General features: G+C 46.6%; 1 protein-coding gene across 4 annotated transcripts in view; it reads right to left on the reverse strand.

The window, feature by feature from the left end:
* LOC135901681 (12S rRNA N(4)-cytidine methyltransferase METTL15) overlaps nt 1-13,518 on the reverse strand; it is a 101,632-nt gene that overhangs the window by 72,905 nt on the left and 15,209 nt on the right. For all 4 annotated transcript variants that reach the window (XM_065431526.1, XM_065431525.1, XM_065431523.1 and 1 more), the window contains one exon: nt 12,975-13,111. In XM_065431526.1, the coding sequence (XP_065287598.1) occupies nt 12,975-13,111 (137 nt within the window). The remainder of the gene's footprint in view (nt 1-12,974; nt 13,112-13,518) is intronic.

Genomic DNA, 13,518 nt, shown 5'->3' on the forward strand with positions numbered 1-13,518 from the left:
CTTTGCAATGTTCTGCTGGTCGCGGATTTGGACTTTTCCGGGTCTAGGATATTCCTCAGGATGGCCCAGGTTGTTGCAGTGCTCAGTGTGTCTTGTAGCGAACTGCAAAACTGGATCCAGCCCTCAGTTGCCAATTTACTGGCATATTGATTTGCTTCCTCTGCCATAGCTGTGATCCTGCGAAGAAGGTTTCTGTTCAAACATTGTTTTCACCACCTTTTTAGCAGCTTATGCCTGCTTTCCCGCAGGCTTAGGAGGTGGCTGTCCACTGCCGGTGTTTTAACCATCCGTGTAATCTTTTTTGATGCCTGCCCATGCGCTGCCTTAATGAAATCAGACCATTCCCCCGTGGAATCCGGTTCGGCATTGGGTAGAGAGTTGTGTAGTCGGAATTTTGTCCAGTTTGTCAGGGTTGTTTCCTTTGCCACCCGGCATAGTTTGGGAGTCGATAGGGAAATGCTGATGAGGAAGTGATCACTTCCTAGATTTTCATCTAGGTTGGTCCAGGTGGTGTCCCTGATGTTGCGTGCGAAAGTGAAGTCCAGGAACGTGTCTCTACTTTGGCTGTAGCCCATCCTGGTGGGCATGGTGGGGAGGGTGAGCAGGCTCAGCCCCAGCTTGGATGCAGCGTGTTCGAGACGTGTTCCCATGGGTGTGTCTTTTGGGTAGCCCCATGCAGTGTTGGGAGCGTTGAAATCTCCCAGCACCACGTGGTGGTCCTTGGCACCCAAGATTTTAAGAACCTCCACAAAGAGTTTACTAAAATCTTCATTCCTATTTTTGAAGGGACTGTACAAATTTACTATTACAGTTCTTGCCTTGCCTCTTTTTAGAGGGAATAAGCTTATTATTTGATGATTGATCTGAAGATTTTCTATCTGCTCTGCTTTTGCCTCGGTAGTCCTGCTCACCAAGGTGGCAACGCGGGGATAATTTCAATTTTGCAAGGTGTAATGTCCTTGCAGCTTGACCACTTTGGGGCCGATTTCCTGCAGGTATATTACACCAGGTTGCATTGGTGCGCCGTTCATATAATTTTGGAGTGCGGCTGCCCGCTTGTGAAAAGTGCAGCAATTCCATTGCCAAATATCTAATTGTTCCGCACTTTTCAATTTAGTTTGAGGTATGATGTACGAGAGGCTCCGTGTCGTCCTGACCTGCCTTTGACGGTTTATGGGTGATTGGGGTAGCAAGAGGACACTTCACGGGCAACAGTGGCGTTCGCGCGATGCCCTGAGCGCTGGTGCGCGTTTTCTTGGAAAAACAGCCGCTTGCATTTATTTCCGCCCTTTTTGAACCAGATATTCGTGTTCAGGAGACTTAAAACTGTAGAATGCCGCAGAGAACTCATTTTTTTCGAAAAGTTTTTCAGCTTCCCTTTAAGGCTGCACGTGTTTTGGGTTTTCGAAGACGAAATTTCAGCAAACTTACATCTAACTTAAAAGAACAATTTTATTTCACTCATATGCGCTCCTTGTTAGAGTATGCATGTGTTTGCTGGGATCCGCATACCAAAGAGCTGGCCGATATGCTTGAAAAAATACAGATAGGGCAGTACGATTCGTTTTAGGTAATGGGATTGTCTACTTAGTACGAGAGAAAGCAAAAGTAAACTTAGATGGGAAGACTTTAAAGATCAAAGACGAAACCTCAGGTTGAAATTTTTTCATATCTACCATTCCAAAACTGGAATCGATACGGAGTACATCCAAGCGCAGTCCTACATAACCCAAAGAAGGGACCACAGTCTCAAAGTAAATGAATTTTCCTTCAAAGGTGACGTCCTGCACCATTCATTTTTTGTTAGATCTATACGAGAGTGGAATGATCCTCTGCCTATGACTGTATCCATTGTCTCTAATGATGATTTTTACCGCGCTTTGTGTAATTAGTTTCTTTGTTATTGGTCTCAAATATGATGCTTATTTTTACGTATGACCCTGCTGTAATGCCTGCAAAGGCAATGCAGGTATCAAATAAATACATAAATAAATAATTAAATAAATAAATAAATAAATTCATGCTCCTGTCCTTGAGTACTTTTGCAGGTTCACATTACCAGTAAAGTGGAAAGTTGGGCTAGTTGGTGAGTAATCATCATACCTTGCTGGTGAAGCTGCACACTGACACGGACACAGTGAAGACACACAAGAAAAGACGACACTCGCTGCACTCGCAACTATTTTATTTCAGAACACATACTTCATATTTATATACCTGCGCACCCTCAGGCGTCGAAGAAAATCAAGGCAAGATGAAAGGCATTTTTTAAAAATCATTTGCCCGCACATACTCGGGCGTCAAAGATATTGCACCTATCTATCATGGTGTGCAATCCTATCGTAATTTGTTGCTGCCCTAACAACCATTTTTATTACACAATTTTTTTTTTCTTTTAGTGTACTTCCAAAAAGGCAATCTCACCATGGCTTAGATGTACAGATGGCTGACTGATACAACCCTCTCCCCCTCTTGTGAATATGAAAGGCTTCGATTATTTCCCTGGTTAGCTGATCCTTATGGTGCGATAAAACTGTGGTATCATTGTATAGCGGGCAGCACCCATGTTGTGAGCAGTGCCCCTTAATGTGGGAATGAATGTTTCCCCCCAGTGGCCTTTTGTGCTCCAAAAGTCTTGTGTTTACACACAGACCCGTTTGGCCGATGTATACTTTTCCACACGATATGGGCAAACAGTAGACTACGGATGACCTGCACTCGACAAGTTTTTCTTTATGCTTGACTGTGCACTTACGACCATTTACTTTTACTTTTGTTGAAACTCTACTACCCCTGACACACGGGCACTCTAAAGTCCTTTAGGTAAGGGGACATCTACCGGAAAGGCGTTCAAGTGCAGTGACACACGACAAAGGAGTATCTCCTTTACGGCAAAGTTCCTTTTCGGGAAAGGAGATTGCGCAACTACTTTTCGAACGGAAAAGGGGTTACTCTTGCACACAGCGTGCACAACTCGTCAATAGAAGGAAACCTGCCACACAACTACGGTACCCATAGGTATTTTTTTTATCTTGCGAAAATGTTTTAATTGTTAGCGGTAATACAATTTGCCGAATAGTGAAGATTTCCTCTAGCTACACTCTCAAATGCTCGCATAACGTCGCCAGCGCTGCCATGTTGAATTCCGGCAGTGTCGTCGTCGTTTGCTGCGCGCATGTGGTGTGTTCACGTCGCGAGATGGAGACTGCAAATCAGCGCCCGCAGGAAATACCCAGAAGAAACCACATTTGTTGGAATAACATATTGAATAAAACGCGTTACGCCTGCGTGCACAAAGGAATGGACGACAAAGATGTGAAAAAGGACGACAGGAACGTGGGCGCATCACCAAAATAAACAGCACGCGCACAGCAAAACACCCGCTGCACATAGTTGCTGGACCAAGTTAAATGGCTGCTAACAATGCAAAACCGCGAATAAAATAAACGACTATAAGCATTATTAGCCATCAACAATGAAAAAAATATATGTTTAGGTTCTACAGTAGCTAAGTGTAATTAAATACGCAGCTTTTTAAGAATGGTTTCTGTTGTGTATAGGGGGCGCTGTCAATTATATAAAGTGTATATAAGCGATTGCCATGAGAATAAAGGCAGTTCCGTGGTTCCCCGTCAATGCATCGTCTTGTCTTATCAGTTGGCGCTTCGCGTCACAACAATCTGGCGCAGTCGGCAAAGCTAGCGAGCTAGCGACGAACTGTTTTCCCTTACCTGGCTCCGTGCTGTTCCAAGGGGCGTCACCTACGAAATGGCAGCGTACGGACTACCGCCATTACCGCCTTTCCTGGAGACTCCTGGGGATGCGACGATTCCATGGGAGCAGTGGCGCGAGGATTTCACAAATTTTCTTGAAGCGACGGGGATGGACGCGCAACCGCCACTACGGAAAAAGGCCATTCTGCTGCAATGCCTTGGGGTCGAGGGACGCCGTGTTTTTCGCACATTGGGCCCAGAGCCGGCACGAACGTCAGACACGACAAAAGCCGGGCCGGAGACAAGCAAACCAGCAGGAAAAGACAGGACGGAGGCAAGTGAAGGGGATAGTTACACGGAGGCGTTGAGCCTATTGGAGCGGCAGTTCTCAAGCACCGTCAACGTACTGGTCGAGCGACGTCGATTCACGTTACGTCGGCAACTGCCGAACGAGCCGATACGAGAGTACGTCAGTGCTCTCCGACAGTTAGCAAAGACGTGCGACTTCGGGCAATTCTTGGAAGCGGCTCTGCGAGACAGGGTTGTTGATGGAGTACGGAGCACTGAGTTGCGACAGAAATTGCTCGTGAAGGGGTCACAACTTACGCTCGCAGAGGCAGTGGAAATGCTACAGACGTACGAGCAGGCAGCGGAGGGGGCTGCGATCTATGACCAAGGGTCGTCACAAACGGACATAGTGCAGCATGTATCTCAAGGCAAAAGTCCAGACAGCGACGCGGCAATGACGCCGGTGCGCAAGTGTTACCGGTGCGGCTCTACAAGGCACCTAGCTAATTCACAGGAATGCAAAGCACGGGGGAAACGTTGTTCCCAGTGCCACAGAATGGGACATTTTCGAGCAATCTGTGGCAGGTCGGCAGAGCGGGACGTGCGGACGGTCCGAAACGACGGCGCTAGCGAGGAGGACGTGCTCACTGTACTGGCGGTCAGACAAGGGGAACGAAGGACTTTGGTCGTTGATGTCGTTATTGAGAACGAGCCACTCCAGTTGCTGGTAGATACTGGGTCGTCGGTGTCTATTTTGCCAGACCACGTTTATCGAGCCAAGTTCGCCAACAGCTTTCCTTTGACTGCGGCTTCAGCGACGCTGCGGGATTTTTCACAGAAGAAAATTCCGGTCTTGGGATGGTTCACAGCCAGAGTTGTACGCGGTAACAACTCGGCTTGCCTTCGATTTTACGTTGTTCCCGAAGGCATGGCATTACTAGGACTGGATGGGGTCCACCAGCTACAATTGCACATCATCGGTTCTACACTGGAGTGTTTGCAAATCACGGTCAGCCCCCAGTCGCTTCCTCCTGAATTATGTGAGTTTTCCTTTCTTTTCGCTGATAAGTTGGGATTAGCGAAAAACTTCGTACATTCTGTGAAGCGGCGTACAGATGTAAAACCAGTAGCAGCGAAGGTTCGACGTTTGCCCCTGACGCTGCGAGAGAAGGTAGCGGCTGAACTGGCAAGATTATTGGATGCAGGCATTATAGAAAAGGTCAGTGCTGCGGAATGGGTGTCTCCTATAGTGGTTGTGCAGAAGAAGGATGGAACTATTCGTCTATGCGTCGATTTACGCGAGCCGAACAAAGCAGTAGTCATTGATGGATTCCCTTTGCCGCACACTGAGGAACTGTTGCATGCGCTGAGCGGAGCAGCATGGTTCTCGAAACTGGATCTTACTGCAGCCTACCATCAAGTGGAATTAGCCGAAGATAGTCGCGAATTAACGACGTTTATTACGCACGAAGGCTTATTTATGTTCCGCAGAGTGTGTTTTGGCCTCGCATCGGCACCAGCCGCGTTTCAGCGAATGATGCAAGAAATCTTGAAAGGCTGCAAGGGCGTGATGTTTTATATCGACGACATCATAGTCTTTGGAAAGACTAAGAACGAGCACAACCGTAACCTTCGCGAGGTATTGCATCGGATCGCTGAGGCGGGGCTGCAGCTAAACCAGAAATGCTTGTTCGCTGTCAAGGAACTCTCCTTTTTGGGTCATCGTGTGAGTGCAAGTGGTCTTGCCCCACTCAAGTCAAAGGTGGATGCTGTGATTAAAGCACAAACGCCTGCCGATGTAGTCTCGCTGCGGTCTTTCCTTGGGCTCGTAGGCTATTACTCACATTTTCTTCCCAATTATGCAGAGGTGGTGGAGCCGCTGCGACGACTTCTTCGTAAAGGACAGAAGTTCGTGTGGGATCAGAGCACCGAGGAGAGCTTTTGCAGGATCAAGGAGATGCTGTCATCATGCGGGGTGGTGGCTATGTTCAATGAGTCTTTGCCTGTACAAGTGACCACTGACGCCTCGGCATATGGACTGGGAGCTGTGCTCCAGCAGGTAGTCGACGGAGAAGTACGTACAGTGGCATTCGCTTCGAGGACACTAACTCCTACAGAACGCAAGTACTCTACCGGGGAACGAGAGGCGCTGGCATGTTTATGGGCTTGCGAACATTGGCACGTTTATCTGTGGGGCCGCAGGTTTGTCTTACGAACTGATCATCAGGCTTTGGTGACACTGCTGTCCACAAATGGGGTTGGAAGACGCCCACTGCGTATTGAACGCTGGTGTGCTAGACTTTTGAGATACAACTTCACTGTGCAGTACACAAAGGGGAACACCAATGTCGTTGCGGATGCACTTTCTAGGTTACCTTTGACCTCTGCAGAGGACGAACCGGTGGAGGAAGTAGTTGCTGTGGTTTCCAGCATGATCACTAAGAGTGAGTTGCAAGCAGAAACAGCTGATGATTCATTATTAAATGAGGTGGCGCAGCATGTTACGTCCAGATGGCCGGAAAAGGGCTGTTTAGCTGGAAATTTAAGGTCCTTTTTTCGTATAAAAGAAGAGCTGTCGGTGATAGACGGGCTACTGTTTCGCGCGGAACGGGTCGTTCCCCCATCGACACTCACTTCCAGGCTGGTCATGATGGCACATGAATCACATCCAGGCATTGTAAGGACCAAACAACGGTTAAGGGAGCAGTACTGGTGGCCCGGAATGGACAGGGATGTGGAATCGCTGGTTAGCAATTGTGCTATCTGCAAAGCATCAGATAAATCGGCAAAAACCGTAATTGCCCCATTGGAGCCAGTAAAGTGGCCCGAGAAGCCGTGGGAAAAGCTGGGAATCGACATCGTTGGGCCGATGGAGCGAGCCCCTCCGGAGTGCAGGTTTGCAATCACTATTGTTGATTACCACAGCAAGTGGCCCGAGGTGGCATTTGTGTCCACAATCACTGCACAGGCAGTAGTGAAAGTGCTTTTGGAACTTTTTGCGAGAGAAGGGTACCCGAAAAGCATTGTGACTGACAATGGGCGTCAGTTTATGTCGACATGTTTTGAGCAGTTTTTACGAGATCGGGGAATCCAGCATTGTGTTGCAACATTGTATTACCCGCAATGCAATGGTCAGATTGAGAGGTTCAACCGCGTTCTCAAGGAATATATTCAGGTTGCGGCATTGGAACGAAGACCACTGAAGGAGGCAATCTGGGACTACCTGGGTGTTTACAGGGCCACCCCACATGCAACTACAGGAGCGTCACCGGCTTACCTACTGCATGGAAGAAGACCCAGAACAAGATTGGATGTTGTTGGCCTCCCAGAAAGGGAATTTTTCGAGGAGCCGCGTGCCGCCATGGAAAAGTTGAAACAGCGCGTTAAGGAGCAGCAACAACGAACAAAAAAAGTACACCGATGAAAAACGAGGTGCCAGAGCGTCTACCATTGAGCCAGGAGATTTCGTAAAAATAAAGCAAGGCGGACCAAAGACGAAACACAGGTTTTCTTTGCCGATCCAGGTGAAGAGACGAGTGGGCACGAATTCGTTTTTGCTGGCAAACGGTACGAAATGGAACGCATCAAAACTAACAGTAATTGGTAAAGTTGGGACAGGACAGGCACTAGCTGACGCGGTTACAGCGCAACGCAGTGCGGCCTCGGGGTTTTCCTGCGACCTGGATCTTCACACAGGGAAGATGGCGGAGCAAAATACCCCTACCGCCGTCGAGAATCAATCTGAAATGGTGCCATCAGAAGACACCCAGGGAAGCGCCAGCCATTCTGACGGTGCACAGCCCACAGTAACGGAGTCTATCCTAGAGGTTCCCGATCAGCAAGACAATTCTCGATCGCAATTGGCCACAACCACAGCACCATCTCGCACCAGGCCGGAACGAACAAGAAGAGTGCCAGCACGATATCAAGACTACGAGCTTACCTGACAGTAAGAACGTCGTTCTTTTCATGTGATGTGAAATGAGTGCGCGAAAGTGGATTGATTTTATTTCCTTTCTTTTTTTGTTAATGAGGGGGAATGTGTTGTGTATAGGGGGCGCTGTCAATTATATAAAGTGTATATAAGCGATTGCCATGAGAATAAAGGCAGTTCCGTGGTTCCCCGTCAATGCATCGTCTTGTCTTATCAGTTGGCGCTTCGCGTCACAACAGTTTCTCTCTTGCGGCTATAACAGCCAGCGCTATTTTTCTTGCGGCGTTCATCTGAGGAACTACCTAAAGAAGTTCAGTGCGGTGCCGTGTGTCATCGGCGCAACTCCTTTCTGCAAAGGGTCCTTCAGAGTAGCAAAAGGGGTTTACTGGAAAGGACTTTAGTTTTGCCCGTGTGTCAGGGGTATACGATCCAGTCCGGCACATATTTTTCTGAGTTTGTTCGGTGCTGAAAAAACTATTCGTAGACCATATCTGCCACCTACGTTTTTTAAGTTCTGCGCAATTTTGTGTGCATATGGTAGTAACAATTTTTTTGCTGTCAATCTCTCTTCTGTCGTGCTCTTTCTGATAGCCATTGCGCACATAACGAATCAACTTATAGGCTGATGTACACATTACACGTTTTTCATATCTGCATTCTTTAGTCTGATAACTTGTTGGCTGAAAGTCTGTTTTATTTTTTCCGGGCAAAACTTAGTTAAGGCCGCCCTCAGACACAAGAAAGCTATGCCACTTTTTACAATTTTTGAGTGTCCCGAATTATAGCTAAGCAAGGGTTTTTTTGATTGTGGATTGTATGACCAGCAAACGTGGTCCGGTGTGGTAGTTAACGCCAAATCTAAAAACTGTAGCTTGCCATTCTTCGGCAACTCAACAGTGAAAGCCAGTCCTTGGCTGTTGTCCTTGAACACTTTTAAGACTTCATTCACTCCTACATCCAGAACACTATCTTCAACTATAACCAGAGTCCTTCCATGTTTTTCTGGTCACGAAACTCCGCCGTCACGCTATGGGAGAGGTTCATATGCTGCCCAAAGGTGCCGCGACGCGGCGCCACTGTGCCACAGAGGGAATCGTTCGCGTACCGAAACGCGTGCGCAGTGCGAGGCGAGCTCAGTGATCGGGTGTCTTCTATGCATGTGCTGTGCTATTTTTCGAGTGTTGGGCTGTTTGGTTGAAGTGGCGGGGTGTGACAACGATGCCGAACACGTCTTGAGTGCCGGGGTGCCGTTCCGGCTACAAGGGCACGACCGAAAAGGTGTCGTCGTTCTGTTTACCTAATAACAAGGAGCAGCGCGAGAAATGGAAGCGGGCCATACCGCGGCAAGAAAGTGGCGGTTTTATTTCAAATCAAAGTATACGGGTGTGTGCGGGAAACACTTTGACGCCTCGGACATTGTCACTGCGTACAATTTCAACATCAACGGCGACGACGTGTCCCTGGAGCATGAGAAGCCGACGTTGAAGACTAACGTCGTTCCAAGGATTTTTGAAGGCCTTCCAGCGTACCTGACGAAGCCCAAACCTCGGTCCCGCTCGTCGACAGTTCGACCCTCACGCAAACGACCTCGTGAGTTGTCGGGTACGGTTGAAGAGCGCCGATCATCGCCGGCGCCGTGTTCAGACGGGACCGATGCTGCATCAGGGAATGACGGTATGTTAGTCCTGTTTACGTCCGCGCCATCAGGTGTGGCTTACTCTTTTGCTTTATGATTGCACCCATAAATTGCTGACTTCTTGCCGTCAGTTTGAAGGGCATCGGCAGAGCCTGCAAAATGTCAAACTGCATAACTTCATTCTTCTTTTTTTTTACAGACTTGGCGCTCAGTGACCCGGTGGAAAACCACCACACGCACTCGGCTTCTCAAACAGACCGTGTGATTGGTTGTGCCAGCTGTGCTGAAGTGCAGACGTTGAGGCGCCAGCTTTGAGCCGCGAAACAGCAGCTTCAACAATGCCAAGGAAAATTTGCCAAATTCCGATTGCAGTCTGCCAAGTACAAACGGCAACAGCAGAACCTTCAAAGCCTTTCAGATCACGAGAAATTGATTATTGATCAGTGTGTGATGAACTTATTTGATGAACTCCACTTATTTTACATGATAAATAAATGATCGTGCTTGTATGTTGTTTTTGCACCAACACGTTCTATTTCTTTTCTCAATCGAATTATAAAGTTTTTTTTTTTTCATTTTTCGACCACGATAAGAATATCAGGACCGGTGCATGCAACATTTTAACATCTTGTAAATAGTTGCGAATTAAGAACCAAAATACCTAGTCTCGTTGTTTCTGCGTCGAAACCACGAGCAGCGTGAATAAGTGCTGGTCTTACTGACGCTTCTAAACGACTGCTTGCCAAGGCAATTGCCTAATTACAGCTAGTTTCAACTGTGCAGGTCCTAACACTTCAGGTTCGCCTTAATCCGTTGTTAAAAGCCGCACCGAAGACATTTAGTAGCGAAGTTCGTCTTGCATTAATCCTACCTAAATCTTATTCAGAAATGGCATCACTTTGCAAGAAATCTTCAGCGCACAGAGCAGCTCAGTTCCCTTTTCTTTGTCATTAAGTATTCTACGGTAGCAGCCCTTTGCAATAACAGTTTTTCTTTTGATCTCCTTATAAGATACTGCCCACATTCAGAGTCCTTCTCTGCCACAGTTTAACAGAAAGTGAACAGCTGTGCTCGGCGAACAATCTGGCGCTATGCGCAGCGGAGAGTTGGCGCTTACTCATCTGGTGATAAGTGGGACCACTGGCGTTTTGTTGCGAATGCGCGGTGTTTAATTTAAAGCAAATATTAAAAAGCGGAGCCCACCAAAGCGTTAAGGCGAACGGCAATGATGAATAAATCCGGACCAAGACCGCCCGGCCGTGTACAGCGGACGCACTTCGACGGGGGCGAAATGCAAAATACCCGTTTTTTTTAAATTTAGGTGCATTTTAAAGGATTCCAGGTGGTCAAAATTAATCCCGAGTCCCCCACTACGGCGTGCCTCATAATCGTATCGCGGTTCTGGCTCTTAAAATTCCAGATCTTTCTTTTCTTTTTTTTTTTGGTCTGAGACCGCCGCAAGCTCCATGTTATGAGCGGCTTTTTTTTTTCGTCCCGTGGGCTCATATCATGGCAAAAGACGCGCTCAGGCAGTAATTTAATTATATTCAATGTTAAAAATAGTTACGTGAAACTAAAGCGGTGGTTTAGGAAGTTGAGAAAGCTAGGATACCAAGGCTGCCCCACACACAACCACAGCGGTAGCGGCGTTCGCATGCCCTCTCATGCACGGTTGCGCCTCTAGCGGCGGGTGCTGGCGCTATATGAAACTGAGGCGGCAGTTTCGTGACCAGAAATAAAATGGAAGGACTCTGCTATAACCAAAAAATCGTCCACAAAGTGGAACACTTTTACTGCTAGGCCTTTAAAGTTTGCATCTATCGTTTTGTCTATGCTACCCAAAAAAATTGTGCTAAGTACCGGAGCTACTTTTGAGCCTATACATATACCTGACTTTTGTCTGTTTTGTCTATTTCACATTACAAAGGTGGACTCAAGGTAAAAGGTTAATAATTCAAGAAATGTATTAACTGATACGCCACATCTGCTGACAAATTCCATCTCGTCGTTGTCTTCTGTTACACAATGCCTAACCCTCGATAATAAGGGACCACGCGGAATATTGTAATACAGATCCTGTACATCTATGCTGAAGAATTCACATCTTCCAGGGTTAGACGTGCTTAAGTATGTTACTAACGTTTCAGAGTTTGGTAAAACGAACGAATCGGTAACTATCAAGCCATTAAGGTGGTTTTGAAGAAATGAAGAGACAACTAACTGCCACGAGTCCCTTTCTGATACTATGGCTCTGAACGCAACGCCAACCTTATGTGTTCTTGCCACGAAAAACAATTCGAGGTGTAGGTTGCACGAGCGCTTAACTGCTGGAGCAAGTCGCTCAAAATTGTTGCTTGCCAGTAATGTGAGTGCTTTATCCCTCACCTTTCTAGCTTTTACGTCAACACGTACGAAATTCTTTCTGACCGCTGTCATCGCCTTCTCTTGGAAGAGACCTTCAGGCACGACTACAAAACAACCTTCCTTATCAGAAGTCAGAAACCGTAAATCGTTCTTTATGCGAAAGTTCACTAGATTCCTTACATGTTGCTCTTTTCTGTCAGCAGTCATTGTCCTGGAAAGCACATTCATACACTGTGTGATGAAACGGGTCGGTGTGTAAACACAAGACTTTTGGAGCACAAAAGGTCACTGGGGGGAAACATACATTCCCACATTAAGGAGCACTGCTCACAACATGGGTGCTGGCCGCTTTACAATAATACAGTACCACAGTTTTATCGCACCATAAGGATCAGCTAACCAGGGAAATAACTGAAGCCTTTCATATTCACAAGAGGGGAGAGGGTTGTATCAGTCAGCCATCTGTACATCTAAGCCATGGTGAGGTTGCCTTTTTGGAAGTACACTAAAAGAAGAAAAAAAAGAAAAGAAAAAATTATGTAATAAAAATTGTTGTTAGCGTTGCAACAAATTACGATAGGATTGCACACCGTGATAGATAGGTGCCATATCTTTGACGCCCGAGTATGCGCGGGCAAATGATTTTTTAAAGATGCCTTTAGTCTTGCCTTGATTTTCTTTGACGCCTGAGGGTGCACAGGTATATAAATATGAAGTATGTGTTCTGAAATAAAATAGTTGCGAGTGTAGCGAGTGTCGTCTTTTCTTGTGTGCCTTCACTGTGTCCGTGTCAGTGCACTGCTTCGTCAGTAAGGTATGATGTTCACATTACCAACTTTGTCAAAATTCACACCCTGTCATAATCATTAGCTACAGCAGTTGAACTCTGCAACAACAAAAATTTTCTAAGGCTATCTGAGGGATCACCAATTCTCTTTTCTCATTAAGTAGCCAACATTTGTTCTGTTAAAACAGATGCCTGCCATAAGAAATGAAAGGTTTCGCAGTTGGTTGATGGAGGTATTAAATCCACACTCACGGGTACTGCTTGGCCATGTCCTGCGCCCTCCTGTACGCTATGGGGTCTCGGTCTAGGGCAAACACTCGAACACCCTTGGCAGCTGCCAGAATGTGCTTGGTGTGTCCACCTGCTCCAAAGGTCAGGTCCACAAATGTCTGCACAAAAGTCAGACTTGTTGACTGGTCCCACAACTTCAGAGATGAAGCTGATGCAATGCCACACATTCATGTATCAGATAAGCATTCATTGGGCACAAATGCCCACAGAAAGCTACCAGGTACATTTTAATCATTTTTGTAACATTTTATTAAGCGCAAACAAAGGCGACTGCAGGGGTAGAACAGTAACAAGACTTCCCGTAGCAGCTGTCATTGCAGAAAAAATAACCTTCTCTGCAGACATTTTGGCTATCCTAGCAGAAAATTTGGGTATCTAAATGATACAAAAGTAATAAAACGCAAGCTATGGAACTCTTAAATAATTTTGCAAGGCTATTGAGACAAACATAGTGCTAGCTTACATTTAAAAAGAATAAACAATTTTCAAAGCTGCTTATAGGACA

Source organism: Dermacentor albipictus, unplaced genomic scaffold (assembly GCF_038994185.2).
Source record: "Dermacentor albipictus isolate Rhodes 1998 colony unplaced genomic scaffold, USDA_Dalb.pri_finalv2 scaffold_16, whole genome shotgun sequence".
Lineage (NCBI taxonomy): Eukaryota > Metazoa > Arthropoda > Arachnida > Ixodida > Ixodidae > Dermacentor > Dermacentor albipictus.